Here is a 22410-nt window from a genome sequence, read left to right as displayed (position 1 = left end):
AAAACCAATTGTAGTACAGCTACTTTAGCTAGGATTAGCTAACTCAATATTGCCTGAATTAGTATTTTTTTCCCCTCAAATAAAATATTTTTGAAACTTTACTAGGTTCAATACCCTTTGCTATTTCTGCAGATAATTAGCAAGAAGTGTTGTGAAATTTGCTTCAGACCATTAATAGGCAGCTTGTGAGAGTTTGAATTAATGTAACACGACAGTTGTTAATCCAAGGGTACAACAGTGGTGTCTGTTAAAGGCTATTGTAATTTTGTAACATTGCACCATTGTTTTGCAAGACAATTTATCAATTTTGTAAACCGTTGGGAGTGTGTAATCGCAATGTCCTTGCATCAGTGATCACATCTGTTTAAATGAAAACTAAAAAGGCCCTTGGCTGGCACAGCATAAACCTGTATTCCAATCCAGTCCTTAGTTGCCTTTCTCTTCGCTGTTAGTAACGGGCCTTTTTGGTACACAAGTTTGCAGATATTCATCTTGGCTCTACAGTGCAGAATTGCTCACAATTTGTATCTAATTAGTACCAGTTGATATTCTTAAAACAGTATAAAATTAGCTGATGCAAGGAATAGAATATTCACATAGGTGTAGAAGGGAATGGCCCCCACGGGCTAGGATTAATTTATAGTTGGACACTGTGGTAGGTGCTTTTGAAGTTCGTTCATCCACCCACGCTGTCCCTGAACTGGGAGTGCTTGATCTTAGATCCTGAATGCAAAACTATTGAAAAACATTCCGTTCTAATACTGTCATTGTTCACCTTAATTGGTGCAAAGTACCATTTAAATTAAATAAAGTCAACAAGGACAGGAGAAACACACAAGCTTATTAGAGGATTAGCAGTATTTTAGAATCTCTTACAAACCAAACTTTACCCAATAGTTTTTTTACTTTAGTAGGCTGTTAGATAAACTGGTTACTGCTTCTTTGATTTATCATCCAATTTTTTATTGAGATCAAAACGTGGTATTAGCATTTTATGAGGGTAATAAATATAGATACTGAGTCAGGAAGGCAGAATAATAGTTAAGCTAAGGCTTGGTTGTGTTTGCATCCTTTCATCTATGAGAAATTGTAGACACGCTGCAAATAATCCATTTAGGTGCTGTGTCTTCACTTGGTGCACCTTTGCTGATGGCTGAGAAGGCTAATCCTTGAGATGCAGGCTCTGCCACAAGTGCCTCACATGAATCAGCCAAATGATGATGTGGGTTTTTGTGTCTGTGCCTTTTTAGTTCTAAAGAAGAGTCATACGGACTTGAAACGTTGACTCCGTCTTTCTCTCCATGGATGCTGACAGATCTGCTGAGTTTTTCCAGTATTTTTTGTTTTTGTTTCAGATTTCCAGTATCTGCAGTATTTTGCTTTTATATTATGATGTCGTGGGTTGTTATTTTTGGCATTGGTGCCTATTGTCAAGCTGCAGTAATCACTAGTCTTCGTGATAGTGCATGTCAGCCGACAAGAGGTGTCGCCATTTTCCTCTTTCACCAGCTAGTGATTCCCAAGGTAAAGGGCCCTCATGCCATGCTTCTTAAGTATCTTTGAATTGAAGCCTTGGGCCTAACACTGGTCGCCTGGCTCTGGCAAGTGATTAGGAAGGCAAATGGAATGTTGGCATTTAGTGCCAGGGAATGGAATATAAAAATAGGGACATTTCACTGCAACTGTACTGGGCCTTGGTGAGACCATATATGGAGTACTGTGTACAGTTTTGGTCTCCTTATTTGAAAAAGGATATAATTTTGTTAGAAGCAGTTCGGAGAAAGTTCACACAACTCATTCCTGGGATGAAAGGCTTACCTTGTGAAGAAAGGTTGAATAGGTTGGGCCTATATCCATTGGAGTTTAGAAGAATAAGAAGCGATCTTATTGAAGCATACAAGACTCTGAAGGGACTTGATATAATGGATACTGGAACAATGTTTCCTCTCGTGGGGGAGACTAGAACTAGGGGCCACATTTTAAGAATAAAAGATTTCCCTTTTAAGACTGAAATGAAGAATTTTTTTTCTCTCCGAAAGTCATTGGTAAGTGGAAATCACTTACACAGGAAGCAGTGAAGGTTGGGTCATTGAATTTACTCAAGGCTGAGTTAGAAAGATTTTTGATAAGGGAGTCAAGAATTATAGGGAACAGATATGAATGTTATGGAACGGCAGAGCAGGCTCAAAAGCCCGAATGGCCTACTCCTGCTCCTAAGTCCAGTGTTCCATGCCCTTTTCACTGATCCAGGCTGTGTTTGATTAGTCCCAGCACATTCAGGAACTTTCCCTTTGAGAGGACTGCCACATTTGTGATTTTGTCCTGCCAGGATATGCCCAAAACGCACCACTGACGGCGAAGGTGGAAATTATTGAGATTTTCCTAGTAGCTGTAAGTCACCCATGTTTCACGCCATACAGCAAGGTGCTGAGAACACAGGCCGTATAAACCATCAGCTTGATCCTAAGGATTAACTTGGTGTTTTCCCACACACATTTCGTGAGTCGGCCAAAGGTGGTGGTCATTTCTCTATGCATGTATCAAGTTCTGTGTTAAGGACAGATTGTCTGAGATAGTGGACCCAAGGTAGCAGAATTTGCTCACCGCTTCCAGTGGGGGGGGGATGTTTAGTGTCATCAGGGGCAGAGATGCAACACCTTGTCCCATGTCCACAGTTTTCTTGAAGCTTAGAGTTCAGGAGAACTACAGACCTGGGAGAGATAGTTCATGAGTGTTTGTAGCTCAGTTTCCATGTGGATGACTAGTGCAGCAGGATCAGCATAGAGGAATTCTCTGATGAGGACGCATTGTGATTTTGTCTTCGCTTTCAGTCTGGACAGATTGTGGAGCTTCCTGGCTAAGCTAGTGTGCAAGTAGACTCCTTCCATATCTGCAGCGAAGATGAAGGTCAGGAGCACAGAGAGGAAGATACCAAACAGAGTGGGGGTTAGGACACAGCCCAGTTTCACTCCACTCTTCACTCCGAAACTGTCGGAAGTGGAGCCATCACACTGTACGGTGTGATGCACATTCTCATGGAAGAAGCAGATGAGACTGGGGAGCTTTTGTAGAGCTTGTGCTCTGCTGACAGTGTCAAATGCCTTACTGGGATCTCCGAAAGAAAGGTAAAGGTTCCCTACACTTGTAGCTGGCATATAGAGAAGATCCACATTAGATCTGCTGGTACAGAAACCACACTGTTCTTCTGGGTACACTTGGTCTGCAAGTAGATGGAGGTCTTTTATGTATGACCTTAGCAAAAGCCTTCCCCGTGATGTTTAAGAATGAGATGACCCTTTAATGGTTGCAGTCTACTCTGTTGTCTTTGTTTTTGTAGCGTGATGATTTTGGCATCACGCATCTCCTGTGGAATGGAATCTACTTTCCAGCCGAAAAGGAGGCCATAAAAGTGTGGCAATAGATGGAACTTTACCATATGACATAAGAGCAGAAGTAGGCCATTCGGCCCATCAAGTCTGCTCCGCAATTCAGTGAGATCATGGCTGATCTGATAACCCTCAATTCCACTTTCCTGCCTTTCCCCTATAACACTTGATTCCCTTACTGATTCAAAATCTGTCTATCTCAGCCTTGAATATACTTAGCGACCCAGTCTCTGTAGCTCCCTGTGGTAAAGAATTCCACAGATTGACTACCCTCTGAGAGCTGAAATTCCTCCTCATCTCTGTTTTAAATGAGCCCCTTACTCTAAGATTATGCCCTCTGATCCTAGACTCTCCCACACAGGGAAACCGCCGCTCAGCACCTACCCTGTCAAGCCTCCTAGTAACCTTATGTTTCAATAAGGTCACCTCTCATTCTTCTAAATTCCAATGAGTACAGGCCCAACCTACTCAACCTCTCTTCATAAAAAAAATCCCTCCATACCGGGATCAAGCTATTGAATCATCTCTGGACTGCCTCCAATGCTAGTATATCTTTCCTCAGATAAGGAGACCAAAATTGTTCACAGTATTCTAGGTGTGGTCTAACTAGTGCCTTGTATAGTGTTAGCAAGATTTCTCTATTTTTATACTCTATTCCCTTTGAAATAAAGGCCAATATTCCACTTGCCTTCCCTATTACCTGTGGAACTCGTATGTTAGCTTTTTGGGATTCATACACAAAGACTCGCAAATGCCTATGTGCTGCAGCCTTCTGCAGTCTTTCTCCATTTAAATAATGTTCAGTTCCTCTATTCTTCCTGCCAAAGTGCATAACTTCACATTTTCCCACATTATATTCCATCTGCCAAGTTTTTGCCCACTCACTTAACCAGTCTATATCCTTCTGTAGACTCCTTGTGTCATCCTCACCACTTGCCTTCCCACCTATTTTTGTCATCTACCAACTTGGTGATAGTATATTCACTTCCCTCATCTAAGTCATTAATTTATATTGTAAATAATTGAGGCCCCATCACTAATTTCTGTGGCACTTCACTAGTTACAGGCTGCCATCGCGAAAATGCCTCCCTTATCCCAACTCACTGTCTTCTATTAGTTAGCCAATCCTCTATCCATCTAATGTACTACCCCCATCACCATGGGCTCTTATCTTATTAAGTAGCCTTATGTGTGGTACCTTATCGAACGCCTTTTGGAAATCCAAATATATTACATCTACTGGTTCCGCTTTATCTACCCTGCTTGTTACCTCCTCAAAGAATTCTAATAAATTTGCTAGGCATGATTTCCCCTTCTTGAAGCCATGCTGACTCTGCTTGATTTCTAAATGATTTGCTATTACATCCTTTATAATAGACTCCAATATTTTCCCAGTGACAGATGTTAAGCTAACTAGCCTATAGTTACCTGTTTTTTGTCTCCCTCCCTTTTTGAATAAGGGTGTTGTATTGGCCATTTGCCTATCCTGTGGGATTTTTCCAGAATCTAAGGATTCTTGGGAGATTACTTCAGCAGTTTGACTAAGGTTCCATCCTTGCCAGATGCCCTTCTGTTCACCAGGTGGTCTGTAACCTTCTTGAGCTTCAGTAATAAGAGTTCTTCATCTAACTCATTTGTGACAGGAAGCTGCACAAGAGCAGCCTAGGAGATATCTAACCCACATGACTTCACAGTAGTGTTCAGCCCAGCAGGACTTCTGTTTACTTCTATTGGTGAGCACTTCACCATCTGTTGACTTCAGGGTAGCAACTTTGGTTATGGCTGAACCAAATGCTCTCTTGATCTCTCTCTACATTTGTCACAGGTAGTTTGGATTTCTTGACATAAATTGATCCAGTGTTTGCACAGTATCTCCTTGTCTTTTGCATGGCTGTCTTGGCTACTTTTAAGTTGTGCAGTGTTTTAGCTGTTGGGTTTATGTTGTGCATCATGTAGGCTTTGTTTTTTGTATCACTTCCGGGTATCATCTTAGCTGAGTAGGTCTCAAAACTGCCCTTATAGTGGGTTCCACTTTACCAAATGATGCTTCTGCTGCTTCATAGATGATTGAGCTTAGTGACTGCCAAGCTTCATTGATATCAGCATCACTTCCTCGTAAATCTTTGGTTGGTATCGTTCTAGTAATCGTGTGAAGTGTTGGCATTTGGCATCATTACTTGTACAAGGGTTGTTGATGTGCACTGATCCGGCAGGCCATTGTGTTTGGAACTGTGAAACTTTCAGGGGTACACCTTCACCCTGCTGCTGACAAGAAAATGGTTGGTGTCGCAATCCGTGCTGTGCTAGCTGTGGGTTTGGAGAACATTGAGCAGATTGCGCCTTCTCATGGATGACCAGGTCTAATTGGTGTCAATGTCCAGACCTTGGGTGTCTGCATGATACTTTGTGGTGATGTCTGCCCTGAAAGTTGGTGTTAGTGACACAGAGTTCAGTCAGGGCACAAAGCTTAAGAAGACATGGTCCATTATTGTTGTTCTTGCCCACACCATGATGACTGAGGCAGCTCAGCCATGAATCATGTCTGCTCCAGCACGTGCATTGAAGCCACTCAGCATCTCACCATTTGGAACGTTTCTCAGAATTTCACCTTGGGAGTCATAGAAGTGTTTTTTGTATGCGATGCTGGGATACAGTATTGGTGGGTAGGAGGCATGTTGACTGCCTCCATCAGATGATAGCTGCAAGGAGATTAGGAGTTGCTACTGGTGGCTCAATTTACTGTCAGCTGGTTGTTCACAGTGAAGCCTGCATCGTGCCCATGGTGGTCTTCACTTTCTGTGCCAGTAGTTAGTCTCTGAATAGGGCCGGTGTCGGCTCATCTAGTTTCTTCTCGAGCGCCAATGTCAACTCCAAGCTTGTGTAGCTCACAGTCAAGCAGAGCCATCGTGCATACACTTGTTGTGAATCATGGGTCATTGTTCATTCCAGGGCAAACAGCCCTCACAATCCAGCTTCCGAACTGAAAGGTCAGCTTTCTTGGTTTGCTGTGTACCCAAGGCATGGTTCTAGGAGGTGCAGACTTGCCTAGCCTCTGCACCCAGCCCCCCCCACCCCCTGATCCCTCCTCTTTATAGGCTGGTATCCAGAGGAATGATGAAAACCTATACACCTGCGGCCTAGTCAGTTTCAGGTGGTTCCGGAAAGTGCTAACCCCAGGGAAAACCCACCTAATGGAACTCCACTCCAGATATCGTCGGGTTTATTCCCTTAGCCGTTAGTTCTTGAAGTTGTTGTTAATGTTGAAGGTCACCGCCCAGCAGGGTCCAGATGGTCACTGACGTAGGGGTGATCTTGTCCTTCAAGTATGCGAAGAGAACAGCACCAGGTCTCGCTTCTGCCCTCCAGGTTGCTGTCTCTATCCCCCAATGCTTCCAAGGCCCCCTGATCAGTCTGATGGACTCGGTTGAAAAGTTGGATATTGAGAGAGGATGAAAGATGGAGTGAAGAGGTGTGGAAAAGTTTAGGAAGGGGCAGCAGTTGCCCACTGCAATTTTTGGTAAGGGAAGTGAGAATCAGCTTCCTCCCCTAACTATAGTCCTGTGACCCTTGTTGAAAATGAACATGGGTAAATATTGGACAAGAGCCAGATGGAGCTTGGTCACTAAGGGGATGAGCCTCAGTTCTATCAAGCTTGTGTGTGACGAATGGCCACTTGAAAGCAATATTGGGAGGTACTTGAGTGAGAAGTCAGTACCTTCATAAAAGGGAGGGTGAAGTAGTATTTGGTAACAAAAGGAGGTAACAATTGAAAATACTACTTAGCTTTTTGCATGGTTATGACCTGATAACTGTATTTTTTTAATGAAATGAATGGTGAAACAGCATTTTTTTCCTTTTATGTGGTGCAGATTTATTTTGCAAACTATTTGGCAGCCAAGTGCACAAATACTCAGTAGCATTGAGAATGACAGATATAGGTTCAGCTCCTGTTTGCTCAGTTCCAGATCTGAGTGATGTCACTTGGGGTATCTTCTCTATTGGATGGAGCAAAGAGGAAAACCGAAAAAGTAGACCTAGCTTTTCCCATCATGGGCTTTCCTTAGGAAAAAATTGTCCTTGTTGCTGCCTATTCACAGTGTACTGTACTGAAACACTCAAAGCATGGAGTGGATTCAGAAGATACAGCCATGGAGAGGGCATTATCTTGCCGCTGCTGCCTGACACAGATATTCTGCAGTCATATAGTTAGCTGCCAAGACTAGGTGTATGAATGATAAACAGTATTATCCTATCTCATTATCCCATCCACTTGCCCTCTTGCCATCTCATCTATCAGAATGTGCCTACACAGTTGAGCCGTGAACAGGGCCCTCACATCTCCATACTATCACCGCATAACAGTATGACTATGAGGGAGTAAGCCAGTAGGACTGTCAGTGGTCATGGAGCATGTGCTACCTTGGAGTCACAGCTGCAACATACATGGCATCATGCATTTGTGCAGAACCATTTTCTCAACCACATCTTAACAGTTGATGATATGGTGAAAATGGTTAGTGGATATGAGTGCACAAAAGTCAATGAGAGCATGTAATCTGAATGGCTCAACCCGTTTCGCCTTTCATTTTTATTGATAGATTGTCACACAGAGGAGACACGGGAAGGGATGGGTCCATCTAGAGTGCAGGAGGAGATATCAGAGAAATCTATGCACAGTCCCCCTCAAAGGAGGGAAGAAAGTCATGAAAATGCTCCAGTGGGCAGGAATGTGGAGCCTCAGGTGTCATTGTTTGGGGCACAATATTTGGATAATCAGCAGCAGATGTATGGACATCTGGCGGAGTTGCCTGAGACAGTAGGAGCTATAGGACTGTGAAGGGAAGAGGCTATCAGCATCATGAACTCCACATTGTCCCGGGAACTCAACTGCTTGAGCTCTGACCGTGAGAGATTGGTCAATCTCATGGAAAGACACCTGCAGCAACACTCAGAGTGGATGCAAGAGCAATGTCTCAGCTAGGAAAGACTGCAAGCCTCCCTCAGTAGCCTGGATCAGTCCACTCAAAGCATGAGCACTGACATCCACAGAATACAGGAGGGGCTGTGTACTCTACAGGATGGCTGCACCATTGGCACAGTGGTTGCTGGAATGGATGAATGCTGCACACCAGCAGCCTGCCCCATCAACTCCATCTGAAGACCAACCCAGGCTGTAGAAGCAACTGAGGACAGTGAAGGTTCTGGGAGCTGCTCGGCACTCTCGTCACCTTCCATCTCCTCAGCCCCTCCACCAGAGCCCTTAACTGCGGCACTTCATTGGAGTGTGTGTGAGCGCAGGGCACCGCCTTGCTGAGAGCAATAACAGGTTCACCATGGTTAGAATTTTCACATTGGCATATATCACAACTGAGCACTTTTTGAATATATTTACAAATTTGGAAATGACTTGGCATGTATTTGTACATTAGCGAGCTCAAAAAGAATAGTAACATTACGAAGGGCATTCTTACCAGTGACAATAAAGGCAACACACTGAGTTCCATCTCAAGGTGAAGTTATCAGGATCAAGGGTATGAACATATTTTTGAGGCTTTAGAGGGCTTCTTTCTTCTTTGGTCTACTACATAAGAATCCAGTGTTCAAAGGTTCCAGCACTGAGATGCACTTGGCATCTTTCATTGTCTATCCACACTAGACTTTGAGAGGCTCAGTGATCAGACTACATGAACAGATGCTGGGCAGCCGATGCATCTCAAGCATGAGTGCAAGACATTAACCTGCATTGCACTGTCACACATTAGCCTAAGTATAAGCATCGCAGCCTGACAGGCCATGTATGCCCCAGGGACTATTGCTCGTCTGCTGTCCCTACAACTTTAGATACATTTTCATTCCAGGTGATAGAGGATGTGCTTTGTGAGGGAAGCCGAGGTTTATGGAAGCCTGGAATGTTGCATAATGGCGCGCACCTCAGAAACTGGGCTATTGGCCAGAATGGATGCTGTGTATGTTTATCGAAGAGCTGTTGTTGCACAGTTGTGGGCTCATACTGTGCAGTTTGCCTTATATGCATGTTTGTTGACACACACAATCCTATTAGCATGTCAAAGGTTTTAAATTCTTAGGTCATGTCATTTTCAGCATTGTGGGCATGGTTTGATTATGGACAAGGTAGTGGCTTTGACGCTTTATTTACAGGCAATGGCGTTTATGTAAGGGGGCCAGGTTGTGAAGGACAACTCACTGTATATGTTTGTAATATGCTGAGGCCTATGTTTATGATGTTGAGGGTTTCAGCCATTTTAGTGTGACTTAGTCAAACTCATTGATGTTGATTCCATCCTTGTGGGGGATGGGCATTCCCCTGTGTCATTGTGGAGTCAATGTACAGGGTTCTTTTGTTGGAAGTTGTTCAGCAGGAACTGGATGATGGCAATTGAGAGATAGGGGGACTTACTTGAATTGCTTTTGCACAAGGACGTATCTGGCGATGAGCCCCTCCTGTTCAGAGTCAGCCCTGGGCACCTGACCATGTCTCCCAGCTGTTCTCCCATTGGCGGCATCCTCTTCCTCCTCTCTTTGGGAATTGTCAGAATCGACATGGGCTTCCTCCTCATCATCTTCCTTATCCTCATCCTCCTCCTCAGAGGTTGGAGCTTTCCCCTAGCATTGCCGTCATCAGTTTCTCGGTCCTCTGTTATGTAATGTTGTGCAGCATGCAGCACAAAACTAATATTCTTGATATTTTTGGTGGAGCATAATGTAGGGTTCCACCTGAGCAATCGAGACACCCGAAGCTCATTTTTAAATTGCCAATGGCCTGCTTGATTGTACTCCTGACGACTACATGGCTGCTGCTGTATTTGGGCTCTGCCAAAGTTTGAGGGCTCCTAAAGGCTAAAGGGGTCATTAGGCCTTGTTCACTGGAAACCAATCGCTGATCTGCAAAGGTGACTGAAATAACTGAGGGAGTTGGGAACTCCTCAGTATGAAGGAGCCATATCAGCCAACCAGGGAACTTTGCACCCACTTGATGAAAGACCATGTTGTGGCCATAAACCACCTGTACATTTAGTGAGCGGAAGGACTTCGGTTGACAAAGGTATCCGAATTATGAATTGGAGCCATTATGGCAACATGGGTGCAATTGATAACACCCTGCACCTGAGGGAAGCCTGCTAATTGTGAAAAAGGCTATGGCTCTTTGCGCCTGAGATGCCAAATATACAGGGAAATTAATGTAATGCCCCACCCACCTCACCCGCCTCAACACTTCACATGAGCAAACAGGGCATTAGTTACAGCCTTAATGCAGCTGTGTGCTGGTGACTGAGATATACTAGACAAAGAGCCTGAGGCATAAAAATTGAGAACAATGGTTACCTTCACAGCCACTAGTAGGGCATCGGGTTCAATAGCGTGGTTTGAAATATTGCTCGACTTTGCAACATATATCTGTCACCACTTCACAGATTAGCCTCAGTCATCTTTGGCACTGGTTCTCCACCATATTGAGGTATGATGTCCTAGATCTGTACACCCTTCCCACAGGGTAGTACCTGGTTGTCCTACCTCTCCTTCTCTCCTCCCCGAACTTGTGACAACCCCTCTCCCCACTGACCACCTGCTGCTCATGGCGACTGGCTTCTATGGTGCCTATGTGCAAGGGTGCCATGCCCACCTTGTATTTTCCATCGCACAATATGCAATGCTTCTCAAGTTCTTCCTGGCAGCTAGGTGAATGACACAGTAGGGGCAAAAAAAAAGCTGCTCTGCAAGTCCAGCAGACCCATCTTCCTAAACAAAAACAGAATTACCTGGAAAAACTCAGCAGGTCTGGCAGCATCGGCGGAGAAGAAAAGAGTTGACGTTTCGAGTCCTCATGACACTTCGACAGAACTTGAGTTTGAGTCCAAGAAAGAGTTGAAATATAAGCTGGTTTAAGGTGTGTGTGTGGGGGGCGGAGAGATAGAGAGACAGAGAGGTGGAGGGGGGGGTGTGGTTGTAGGGACAAACAAGCAGTGATAGAAGCAGATTATCAAAAGATGTCAACGACAATAGTACAATAGAACACATAGGTGTTAAAGTTAAAGTTAAGTTTGCTGATATTATCTAAACGAATGTGCTAATTAAGAATGGATGGTAGGGCACTCAAGGTATAGCTCTAGTGGGTTTTTTTTTTATAATGGAAATAGGTGGGAAAAGGAAAATCTTTATAATTTATTGGAAAAAAAAAAGGAAGGGGGAACCAGAAAGGGGGTGGGGATGGGGGAGGGAGCTCACGACCTAAAGTTGTTGAATTCAATATTCAGTCCGGAAGGCTGTAAAGTCCCTAGTCGGAAGATGAGGTGTTGTTCCTCCAGTTTGCGTTGGGCTTCACTGGAACAATGCAGCAAGCCAAGGACAGATATGTGGGCAAGAGAGCAGGGTGGAGTGTTAAAAGGGCAAGCGACAGGGAGGTTTGGGTCATTCTTGCGGACAGACCGCAGGTGTTCTGCAAAGTGGTCGCCCAGTTTACGTTTGGTCTCTCCAATGTGGTCTCCTCTACATTGGAGAGACCAAACGTAAACTGGGCGACCGCTTTGCAGAACACCTGCGGTCTGCCCGCAAGAATGACCCAAACCTCCCTGTCGCTTGCCATTTTAACACTCCACCCTGCTGTCTTGCCCACATGTCTGTCCTTGGCTTGCTGCATTGTTCCAGTGAAGCCCAACGCAAACTGGAGGAACAACACCTCATCTTCCGACTAGGGACTTTACAGCCTTCCGGACTGAATATTGAATTCAACAACTTTAGGTCGTGAGCTCCCTCCCCCATCCCCACCCCCTTTCTGTTTCCCCCTTCCTTTTTTTTCCAATAAATTATAAAGATTTTCCTTTTCCCACCTATTTCCATTATAAAAAAAAACCCACTAGAGCTATACCTTGAGTGCCCTACCATCCATTCTTAATTAGCACATTCGTTTAGATAATATCACCAACTTTAACTTTAACACCTATGTGTTCTATTGTACTATTGTCGTTGACATCTTTTGATGATCTGCTTCTATCACTGCTTGTTTGTCCCTACAACCACACCGCCCTCCCCACCTCTGCCTCTCTATCTCTCCGCCCCCCACACACACACCTTAAACCAGCTTATATTTCAACTCTTTCTTGGACTCGAACTCAAGTTCTGTCGAAGGGTCATGAGGACTCGAAACGTCAACTCTTTTCTTCTCCGCCGATGCTGCCAGACCTGCTGAGTTTTTCCAGGTAATTCTGTTTTTGTTTTGGATTTCCAGCATCCGCAGTTTTTTTGTTTTGACCCATCTTCCTACATGCTTGGGATGTTCAAGCAAGACAGTTTGAATTGAGTTTTTGCCAACTCTTAACTGCTCCAGACAAGTTTATAGCGAATTCCACAGGGGTACCTGTACCTCTCCAGAGGGGTACCCTGGCTATCCAAAGAAGTGCATAAAGTTCAGACCTGCTTTTTCTTCTCCGCCGATGCTGCCAGACCTGCTGAGTTTTTCCAGGTAATTCTGTTTTTGTTTCTAATCTGCACATGTTGCATTTCAGACACCTGTGAGGCCAAAATCCAACTTGAGTGGAAGCAGCTGTGAACTTATATGGGCGGTTGCCTCCGTGAAACATACATGTGCAAATCCCGACCCAAGCCCAATCCTGCCCTCACGAAAATGCTGTGTGCCGTGTTTGGGGGCGGGACTTCCAGTGTGGAGTCTCCGCCGTAGTGAAAATTCAGGCTGAAGTGTCATTTTTTTTGTCAACAGAAAGTTTCCTGATCCCTGGAAACAAGGGTGTATTGGCAGAAAGAGACATAAGTGCTTAACAGCTGGATAAAATAAGTGACAACCATATGGATCTGAAGATGTAGATAATTTATAATTAAAATTTACAACACAAGTTAAACTTTTATGTAAAAATACTGTAACAATTCAAGTGTGTTTGTTCTACGTGATGGGTTATCTGTTTTTGTGTGTGAAATTTGTGCCGATCCAGGTGAAGGATCTTGGTGCCGCAGAATGGAACTATTTCCTTTACAGGCACTCAGTATTCTTCTTGAACTGCCAGGCCAATTATAGAATGGTCTGCTACAGGGTAAAATTATCTCTCTCCATCGTGGCTCAGCAACTACCTTGAAAGAAGATCCTTTATTGTATCAGTGTAACATTTTTCTAACTCCCACAACTATAATGTAGTCTGTGAACCAAATTAATAATTTAGTGTCAATTATTCTGAATTTGAAGCAGTTTATTCTGTGAACCCATGTTCCATGGGAGTGGCTTATGACTGCTCAAATCTTGGTTGTCCGGGTAGATATCTGCTAATGGAGATATTTGAAACCAATATTGGAGTTTTCCAATGTTTGTTTGTTTTGATTTAAAAAAAAATGACAATGCATTTACTGAATGGGGCAGATCCAACTTCTACATGATTAGAATGTATTGTTCACACACAGCCTTTTTTTAAAAAAAGCCTCTCTAGTTTTGGATTGGGTTTTACATTATTTTACATAAAATCCTTATCAAGGAGGGGACTCTGTCATCCACTCATTCTGGGCTGAATTTGAACCAATGTCTGAGGTGAAAGAGCGCCAGTTTTACTACCCCATTCACAAGGTGTCCTTCACAGCATTCCAATATGTAGGACCGAAAAAGACTATTAAAGTCCATCTGGACATCCCCAGTGTCGAGGAAATCGCATCCCACGATACCAGTCATCTACCTCTTCTATAAACATTTCTCTCAGTGCCTTATTCAACACTTCTCAGATTTCAGTCCTTGTGCATCCCTTAGCAATCCATTCCATACACTCACCAGCCTCTACATAAAGCATATTGCCATTATTACTTTATCAACTCAGCACTCCAGTCTATTTAGTTCTTCTTTATTTAATTAGATTCCTTCTATTTGCAGTCCCTCCTATTTTACAAAGTCTTTTCTTGGGAATTTTTTCTCTGTACCTACTTCCCAGCCAATTATGTATGTTGTAAATTGCAATGGTCCCAGCACTGATCTCGGAAACGTGGCATGCTATTGTCATCCCATATCAAATACAATGACCTTTTGTCTGTTTCAACTGATTTCTTTCTGATCGAGTTCAGAAGTACTCTTATCTATGCCATCCCTTCCAATATGGTGGATCGCCTAATGTGCTGTTGTATCAACCCCTTTACTGAAACTGAAATAAGCAACATTCTGTCTGTTCATAAGGTTTATTGCCTTCCCAAAGAACTCATAGATTCATCAGGTGTGATCCATAAAACTGTATAATGTATATATAATAAATCATATACATAACAATATATGACGAATTGATTTTTTTTCACCAAGCATTCTCATTTTTATTAGTTGAGATTTTTTGGAAGGGTTTGATGAATATATAGTTCACATTAAAAGAGCTATACAAAGCTAAGTTTAATAATGATATTGAAAGTCTATTATATACTTAGCTGTTCTATCAGAATTCACATATTTTGCAATGTTCATTGCAATCCTACTTTTTCAACCTATTGAATGCAGTCAGAATTTGCAATATAAATAGAGAAGCTGTGTTGTTTTTGTTTTGAACTTATCTCAAGTCTGGCAACGAGTCAATGCACATTTTTAACTCTTAAATCTCTTTCATCTATAGTGCTGAGAAATCGTGCTTGGGAAATTGTCCATTGGGAAAAGGTATGAAATATTGTTTTATCTTGATCAAAGAAAGTAAGGCCATATTAAATTGACGGGCATATTTATCTACAGTGCATTCTGAATGGACTATCATGTTGATCATTTATCTACCAATAGTATTTGATGCATTCTAAGCTAATGAATGATGGCATGTAATATTGCTGGAGACCTGCCAAAATATCCAACATATAGCAAATTAATGAGTTGGTTCAAACATGTATCCAGCTTATGTTTGTATGTGTTGCTTTGATTAGTTTATTCAAACAGAATTTTTTAAAAAGTCCATTATCTGCCCTCTTCTGATTTGCATTGAATGAAATAGAAATAGATAAATATTTTACGTGAGCTGAGACAAGAAAAGAAAAACATAGGGTGAATATGTCCGGCATCCATTCTATTCATGATGTTTCTTTAGAAACTCTACGAAGCAGATGAATTGACATTAGTCAAAATTTGTTTAGCTGATGAAATTACTATCACATTAGCTAATAATGATAATAGAAGTAGATTGGGGATGGCATGATGACCAAAGTAGAAGAGAATATTACTGGTGATTGAAGATGGGGCATAATTGCAGTTGTATAATGGATTGTGTTAACTTGTATACAAATGAATTTGTGTCGAGGTGGCAATATTTTTACATTTTAAAATTGTCTTGAGTCAGTAAGACACTGCATATTGTCATGATTTTTAGTAAATACAGATAGTCTAATTATCCAAATGCAATCTTGGTGAATAGGCAACTAATTAGAAAGTAGACAACAGAATCAGTACTTCATTATTTTTGTGGCTAGAATCATGTTTCTATTAGATACTATGATGCAAAGTTCTTTAGTTATAATCCACACTTTGTAAATTGTCAAAATGAAACAAATGAAAAATGTATTTTGTGAAACCTAAAGTAAATTATTGTAATTGAAAAGTAAATTATAACAAGTAAAGTCATGAAATACTTGATTGGGTCAAAATTTCAACTAGATAATTTGTAGTAGAAAAAGATTTCTTAGCCACTGAACAAAGAATTTCATGATAAACGTGCAAGTTTTTTTATTAGTAGTGCGCATCGTGTGTTTTTGATGATGGTTTTAGAGAGCCCCTACTTATAAAATTGGCCTGATCTTCCAAATGGAGGACGGGATCATCTGTGCTTACATGTTTGGGAAAAAAAGCAACTTTGTTTCCTTATTTATCCTCAACCCAGTTTTCCTTAGTAAGTTACAGAAATGCTTTATGGGAACAATTGGGTTTAGCATTGTATGCAGTAAGGCTGGAAAATCTTGAACTTTAAAGAAACAGAATCTATTAAGGGAAAAGTGCAATTTCTGTATCTTCAGATTTGTCAAGCTTTCCAAAAGTACCAAATAATGTGCATATACAATCGTAACAAGGATTGTATATTTATCCAATTTGTTGTACAGCAATGTGTTTTTAAAAGAATTACATGCTTATGTGGCACCACTGCATAAGTCTCCAGCTTTATATTGATTTTTTTTTAACTCAGTGTTTTAAATCTGTTCTGAGGCTGCATACATCACTGCACCATAATGCAGATACAATTAATTTTTATTGATATGTTAGTAGGAGAGTTCTGAAATATTGTCCCCAGTCTCTGGGTATTTTATGATCAAAGAGAATAGTTTAGGCTATTTAAGTTTGGTGGTTATAGAAAAAGTTTGCATCTAGAATTCTGGAGGTAGACTAAATTTTACTTAGATTATTCTTTATAAATACCTCTTTTCACATTGAATTGTGCATTTGTAAATCGGGCATTGGCCTGCATGTTGCAGTCAGCAGTGAAGCAAGGGTGCTTGCTGCTGACCTCGAAGAAAATTGCCTAGAAAGATCCAGCACAAATTTCCCCTTTCCTGACAACAGTTTAAATCTGGCACCAAGTCAAAGGGATGTTTTTGCATGTAGCAGCCTTGATGTCAGTAAGCAGGTAAGCAGCCAATCACTTTGAAGTATTCACTCAAGCAAACCAGAAAGTTAGAAGTATGTAAAATCCTTCACTTTTATTTTAGATTTTCAGATAGAGAAGTAAATGTATGGCTGTATAAAGATAGAAGCCAAAATAAAGGTAAACAGGCTTTCAAAACTACTTTTAATCTTGTGGAGAAATTTGACGTTTCACAAACATAAAATTAGCTTTTCAGTAAGAGTATAGCAGTAATTATTAAGTCAATAGATATGGACCTCAGTGATGTATACTTCACTGTTGAGATTTTGCTGATGTGTGTAAATGGTTTCAATATAAGTCACATATCAGCTTGCTAAGTATTTGACCTGGATAGGAAGAAGAATCTTTTTTTTTTGGAGTGGGAGGGCATATGGAGGGGAAGAGAATTGTATGTTCTGAATACCTGCTGTTAGCATGCATCTTGGCATTGTTGCAGCTTCAAATTTTAATTTTTTTTCTTGCTGCAGAATGTTTCATGGTTCTTCTGTGAATGGAGCTCATCGCCTACAATCCTGAAATATACTACTCTGAGAAATAATGTAACCTGGGTTTAAACCTTAACTCAATCCCACTAAGATCCTCAGTGTCTTCAGTCTAATCAGTCAGAAAATTATTACACTGAGGACCAGATTGATGCAGGCTGAAATCATTGGCCTAAACTTTTTGGTTCAGCCCGTCGCGGGAGTTGTCATAGGTGCGATGGAAAATTTAACGGATCAGCAAAAGGTCCACCCATTGATGAAAAAGCTAAGTTGATTCAGAGGCTTAATACCCAGGTGACATAATAGAATAAGACATTTTAAAATGCATGGAATACATTGAAGACTTAGCAGAGAAGAAAAGCAGAGATTTCATTGACACAAATAATTTGGCAAGAAACTGTTTTTTGCCCCAGCAATGCTCTGGTGATCCCCTTTTATGATATAATTAACACCAGATATAAATAATTCCAGATTAATAAGCAATGATTTTCTAAACCCGTTTACCTGTGCACCTGACACCTTTACTTCAAAGCCCGCACCTTAACCTTTGATCAAAATAAATATCCCTATTCTTGTTGGTGTGCTGCCTGTGTTGTGCCCCTGAACTAGCCATGCCTCAGACCAAGCTGTTCCAGTACAGCTACAATAAAGACATCTACATGATGAGGTGGATCAGCCCAGGAATGTGCTACCCACATAAGAGACAAATCCATTCCAGCCAACTGCTGCCCCATCAACCTATTTTCAACCATCAACAATGATGAAAAGTGTTGTCAACAGTGCTGTCAAGGGGAAATTACTTACCAGTAAACTGCTCACCGATGTTCAGCTTGAATTATTTCGCTCCAGAAGTCATTATATCCTTGGCCCAAACATGGACAAGAGCGATGAATTTCAGTGATGAGGTGAAAATGACTACTCTTGACATCAAGGCAGCATTTAACCAAGCACGGCATTAAAGAAACCTCATAAAAATGAAGCAAGTGAAAATTGGGAAAAATGCCCCACTGTTTGAAGCCATATCTAGCAAAAAGAGGGTGATTTTGGTTGTTGGAGTCCGATCATCTCAGCACCAGGTCATTGCTGCAGAAGTTTCATAGGATAGTGTTCCAGGCCGAACCATATTCAGATACTTCATCATTGACCTACCCTCCATCATAGGTTGGAAGTAGGGATATTCACTGATTTCAGTGTTCAGTTCCATTTACAACTCCTCAGATAATGAAACAGTCTGTGTTAGCATGTCGCAAGACTTGGAAAACATTTAGGCTGGACTGATAAATGGCAAGTAACATCCACACCATGCAAGTACTAGGCTGTGACCATTTCCAACAAGAGAGAATCAAATAACCTTCCCTTGACATTCAGTGGTGTTAACATCATTAAATGCCCCGCTATCAACATGCTAGGAGTCACCATATCATCCTTATAAATACTGTATGTACAAGTATATTTCAGAAGCTGGTGAGTTATTCACCAATAGCCATCTAGGTACAAGACAGAAGTGTGATGGAATACTTTCCACTTGCCTGGATGAGTGCAGCCCCTACAACACTCAGGAAACTTGATCGTATCCAAAACCAAGCAGCCCGTTTGATTGATACCCCATCCATCACGAGAAGCATTGTGTATCATCCAAAAGATGCACTACAGCAACTCTGCAAGGCTTCTTTAGCAGAACAAGAGCAGCAGGAATATGGGAACACTGCAACCTCCATGTTTCCTTGCAAGTCACACACCACCCACTTTAAATATGTTGCTGTTCCTTCTTCATCATCATTGGTACTGGGATTAAATCCAGGATTACTACTTCTGAAGTGCTGCTTCATAACTTTCTTCCCTAGAAGTTATAAACATGAAACTCTGACTGCTGGACCTCAACCCTTCTCCTTCCTATGTTAGTGATCCCTGCATGGACCCCTACCTCTGGCTGTTCCATTTCCCCCTCTAAATGGATCAGTGGTGTAGCCATCATTAAATGTCCAGCTATCAACATTCTAGGAGTCACCTTATCATCCTTATGACTCCTACTAGATAATTATTTTATATGAGTTTCTGGTGTGGACAGGATTGATACCACTTATGAGTAAATAAAATATACTGAGTACTCACTACTTATATAAAGAAGGTTTTTAATGGTTAGGAGAAGGCAAATGTGGAGCATAAACACCAGCATAGACCAGTTGGGCTAAGTGGCCTATTTCTGTGTTATACACTCTAAGTAATTCTATGTAATAAAGAAAGTGCAATTAAAATTAGCCTGGAAAATTCCCTTGGTATAGTTTTAAGATGGTTTGCATTTTAAAATATTTCAGAACTCCTCTGCTAACATATTTTTAATCCTGAAACCTATCGAATAGAACTTTAATAGAAGCATTTTGAGATAATGTTGAACTTAATGAGACTTCATTCAGTTTACTGCAGCATTCAAAGATGCTAGTCTTAACCACTTAATAGTTTCTTTCTTGCAGGTAGAGGTTGGCGATATAGTTAAAATAAATTGCACAGAATTCATACCTGCTGATACTGTACTACTCTCATCAAGGTAGAGATGCCTGCTGATGCTTGTGTAGAGGATGGCCCCTCTACCTCCTGCACCGTCCCAGTGCTGCTCCAAGAAAATGGGATCAAAGGCAAAATGGAACTAGATCACGCATTTCATTGTTTAGCATGTTTCTAGTGCATAATGAATATCAAGTTTTGGGTTTTTGGGTCAGAAAGAGCAATTGCTTTTTAAAATAACTATTGCCGAGGAGAGGTTCTCCCTTATTAATACCTACCAAGCTTATGGAGCTTTTAAATTAAATTCGCCAAGACAATATCCTCAGTAATTTAAAACCATTATGTATTTATCTCTACTTTGCCAAATTGAACATGACAATACTATGGTGTAACCTCTTTAAAATTAAAATCATGTTGCTGTGAGTGAATTAAGAACACCAGCCCCCAAAACTGCAGGAGACTTCTGGTACAATCCTGCTGCAAATCCCATGTATACACTAGGTTCTGGAGTTAACAGGCCCTGTCTGGGCCCTAGACTTAATCATCTATGTCAGAGGAAGTGGGCTTCCTTATGCTGTATGTTTCCACTTCCCCAGGGACTTGAGGTAATTGTGGGGGCCTGTGAGATGAGATGGATTTCCTTCAGAAGATGCAAGGATGTTGTGCTGTACCTTTATAAATCAGTGGGTAGGCCTCAACTAGAGTATTGTATTCAACTCTAGGCATAACACTTTAGAAACAATGTTGTGGCTTTGGAGAACGTACAGGTTAATTTTACCAGAATAATATCTGGGACGAGGAACTTCCATTACGTTGAGACACTAGAGAGTCAGAAATTAAGGGGAGATTTAATGTAGGTATTCAAAATTATGAAGCGTTTTAATGGAGTAAGTGAGGAGAAACTGTTCCACTAGCAGGTAGGTTGGTAACCAGAGGGCACAGATTTAAGATAATTTACTGAAGAGCAAAAGATTAGATGAAGGGATTTTTTTAATGGAATGAGTTACAGGAATTTTCAAAAGGAAATTGGATGATACTTAAGGAAAATTTGCAGGGCTATGAAGAAGAGCAGTGAAGTGGGTCAGATTGAATCAGAGAGTGGCACAGGCACAAAATGGCTGAACATTCACTTTCTATATTATTATAAGTGGGTTCCAGCTGAGGGGACACACACCAGTGAACAGCCTGAGCCCTGAGAGTAAAACTTTATTATTGACTCACTGGCAGGGGGAACAGGAACATCCGTTCAGCACAGGAGGGCAGCAAGTGCAGAACTTCCCAGCCTGTGTAGACCAAATGAGTGCCTGAAATGCTCTTGATATTTGCACAGGTGCCCACCATACCCTTGCAAGTAAGGTTTCCTCCCACTGACCCCACATGCTTCCAACAGGATTAGGATTGGAGACCACAGGCAGCACAAGAGTCAGATTGTGGCTCATGCAGTATAAGTTAATGTACATAAATTAAGTCACTCACCTCTGATTTTTGGACTTTTATGTGGGCCAAAGGAGAAAATTGATGCTTGAGCAGAAAACTAATTCCTATAGATCATTATTTGAATTAATAAAGTTGTGGTTTATTTACTTAATAGCCATGGTTGCTCTGGCAGTATAAAATATTTTAAAAATTTTGCTTGGGAAGTGCCACTGTAATACTTTGTTCTATATTATCTGGAAATGGTTTCAGATTTAAGACTTTTCATTACTGCAGATAGTATTTTCAGGGGAGCTTCAAAAGACCTGGTTGTATATGCAGTCAGATGAGACTAAATTTATGTAGAAATTAGCTTGAGTTTCAAAAATTAAAATTGATTAAGCACTAAAATTTAAAATGAAACAAATAGTTTTTTTCACAAAATGCAACTTAGTGTCCATTTTTTTTGCAGAACCATCTTCTTGGAGACTATTTCTTTGAAACCTTTTTAGATGTTTTGTTTTGCAAAATCCATTTTCTGTTCAAGTCACCCAAGGCCTAGATTATTTTCCTCAGTGAAAGTTCATAAGTCCTGATTTTCATTCAAAGGTGTATTTGATATAAAATTAGTGTGTCTTTTATTTTAGCAGTGCTTCAGTTGTAGCCTTACAAAATGCACAACACCCCCTCTCAATTGCCGTTTTGCCTTAAAATTATAGTTGAAAGATGAATTTTGTTGCCAGTGCGTTGCTATTTGAGTGAAAACCAGAATAGTGAAGTACCAACTTTGTCAATGAGATGTAAATTATTATTAACCTTATTTTTAAAATTAATTCCAACATTTTTTCATGTGCCAATTATTGCGTGTTGCCAATTCTTAAAAAGTGGTACTTCAAAAAGTGCTGCAAGCCACCAAATTAATGTATATTTTCTTGATGATTTGAAATTGTAGATGGGTTTAAACCTTTAAGATTATACAAATTGCTGTCCTAAATCCATTTTCTGTGTTTTGCCAAAAAAATCCTGGGTGGA

At 41.1% G+C, this 22410-nt stretch overlaps 1 protein-coding gene across 4 annotated transcripts in view; it reads left to right on the top strand.

The window, feature by feature from the left end:
• atp8a1 (ATPase phospholipid transporting 8A1) overlaps nucleotides 1–22410 on the top strand; it is a 474917-nt gene that overhangs the window by 118401 nt on the left and 334106 nt on the right. For 2 of the 4 annotated variants that reach the window (XM_041186517.1, XM_041186510.1), the window contains exons 6-7: nucleotides 14984–15024; nucleotides 19935–20008. In XM_041186517.1, the coding sequence (XP_041042451.1) occupies nucleotides 14984–15024; nucleotides 19935–20008 (115 nt within the window). The remainder of the gene's footprint in view (nucleotides 1–14983; nucleotides 15025–19934; nucleotides 20009–22410) is intronic. The other 2 variants (XM_041186502.1, XM_041186527.1) reach the window with 1 other exon arrangement.

The sequence above is a fragment of the Carcharodon carcharias genome, chromosome 1, assembly GCF_017639515.1.
Source record: "Carcharodon carcharias isolate sCarCar2 chromosome 1, sCarCar2.pri, whole genome shotgun sequence".
Classification (NCBI taxonomy): domain Eukaryota; kingdom Metazoa; phylum Chordata; class Chondrichthyes; order Lamniformes; family Lamnidae; genus Carcharodon; species Carcharodon carcharias.
Note: the sequence above shows the minus strand (reverse complement) of the source record. Positions and strands in the feature narration are given on the sequence as shown.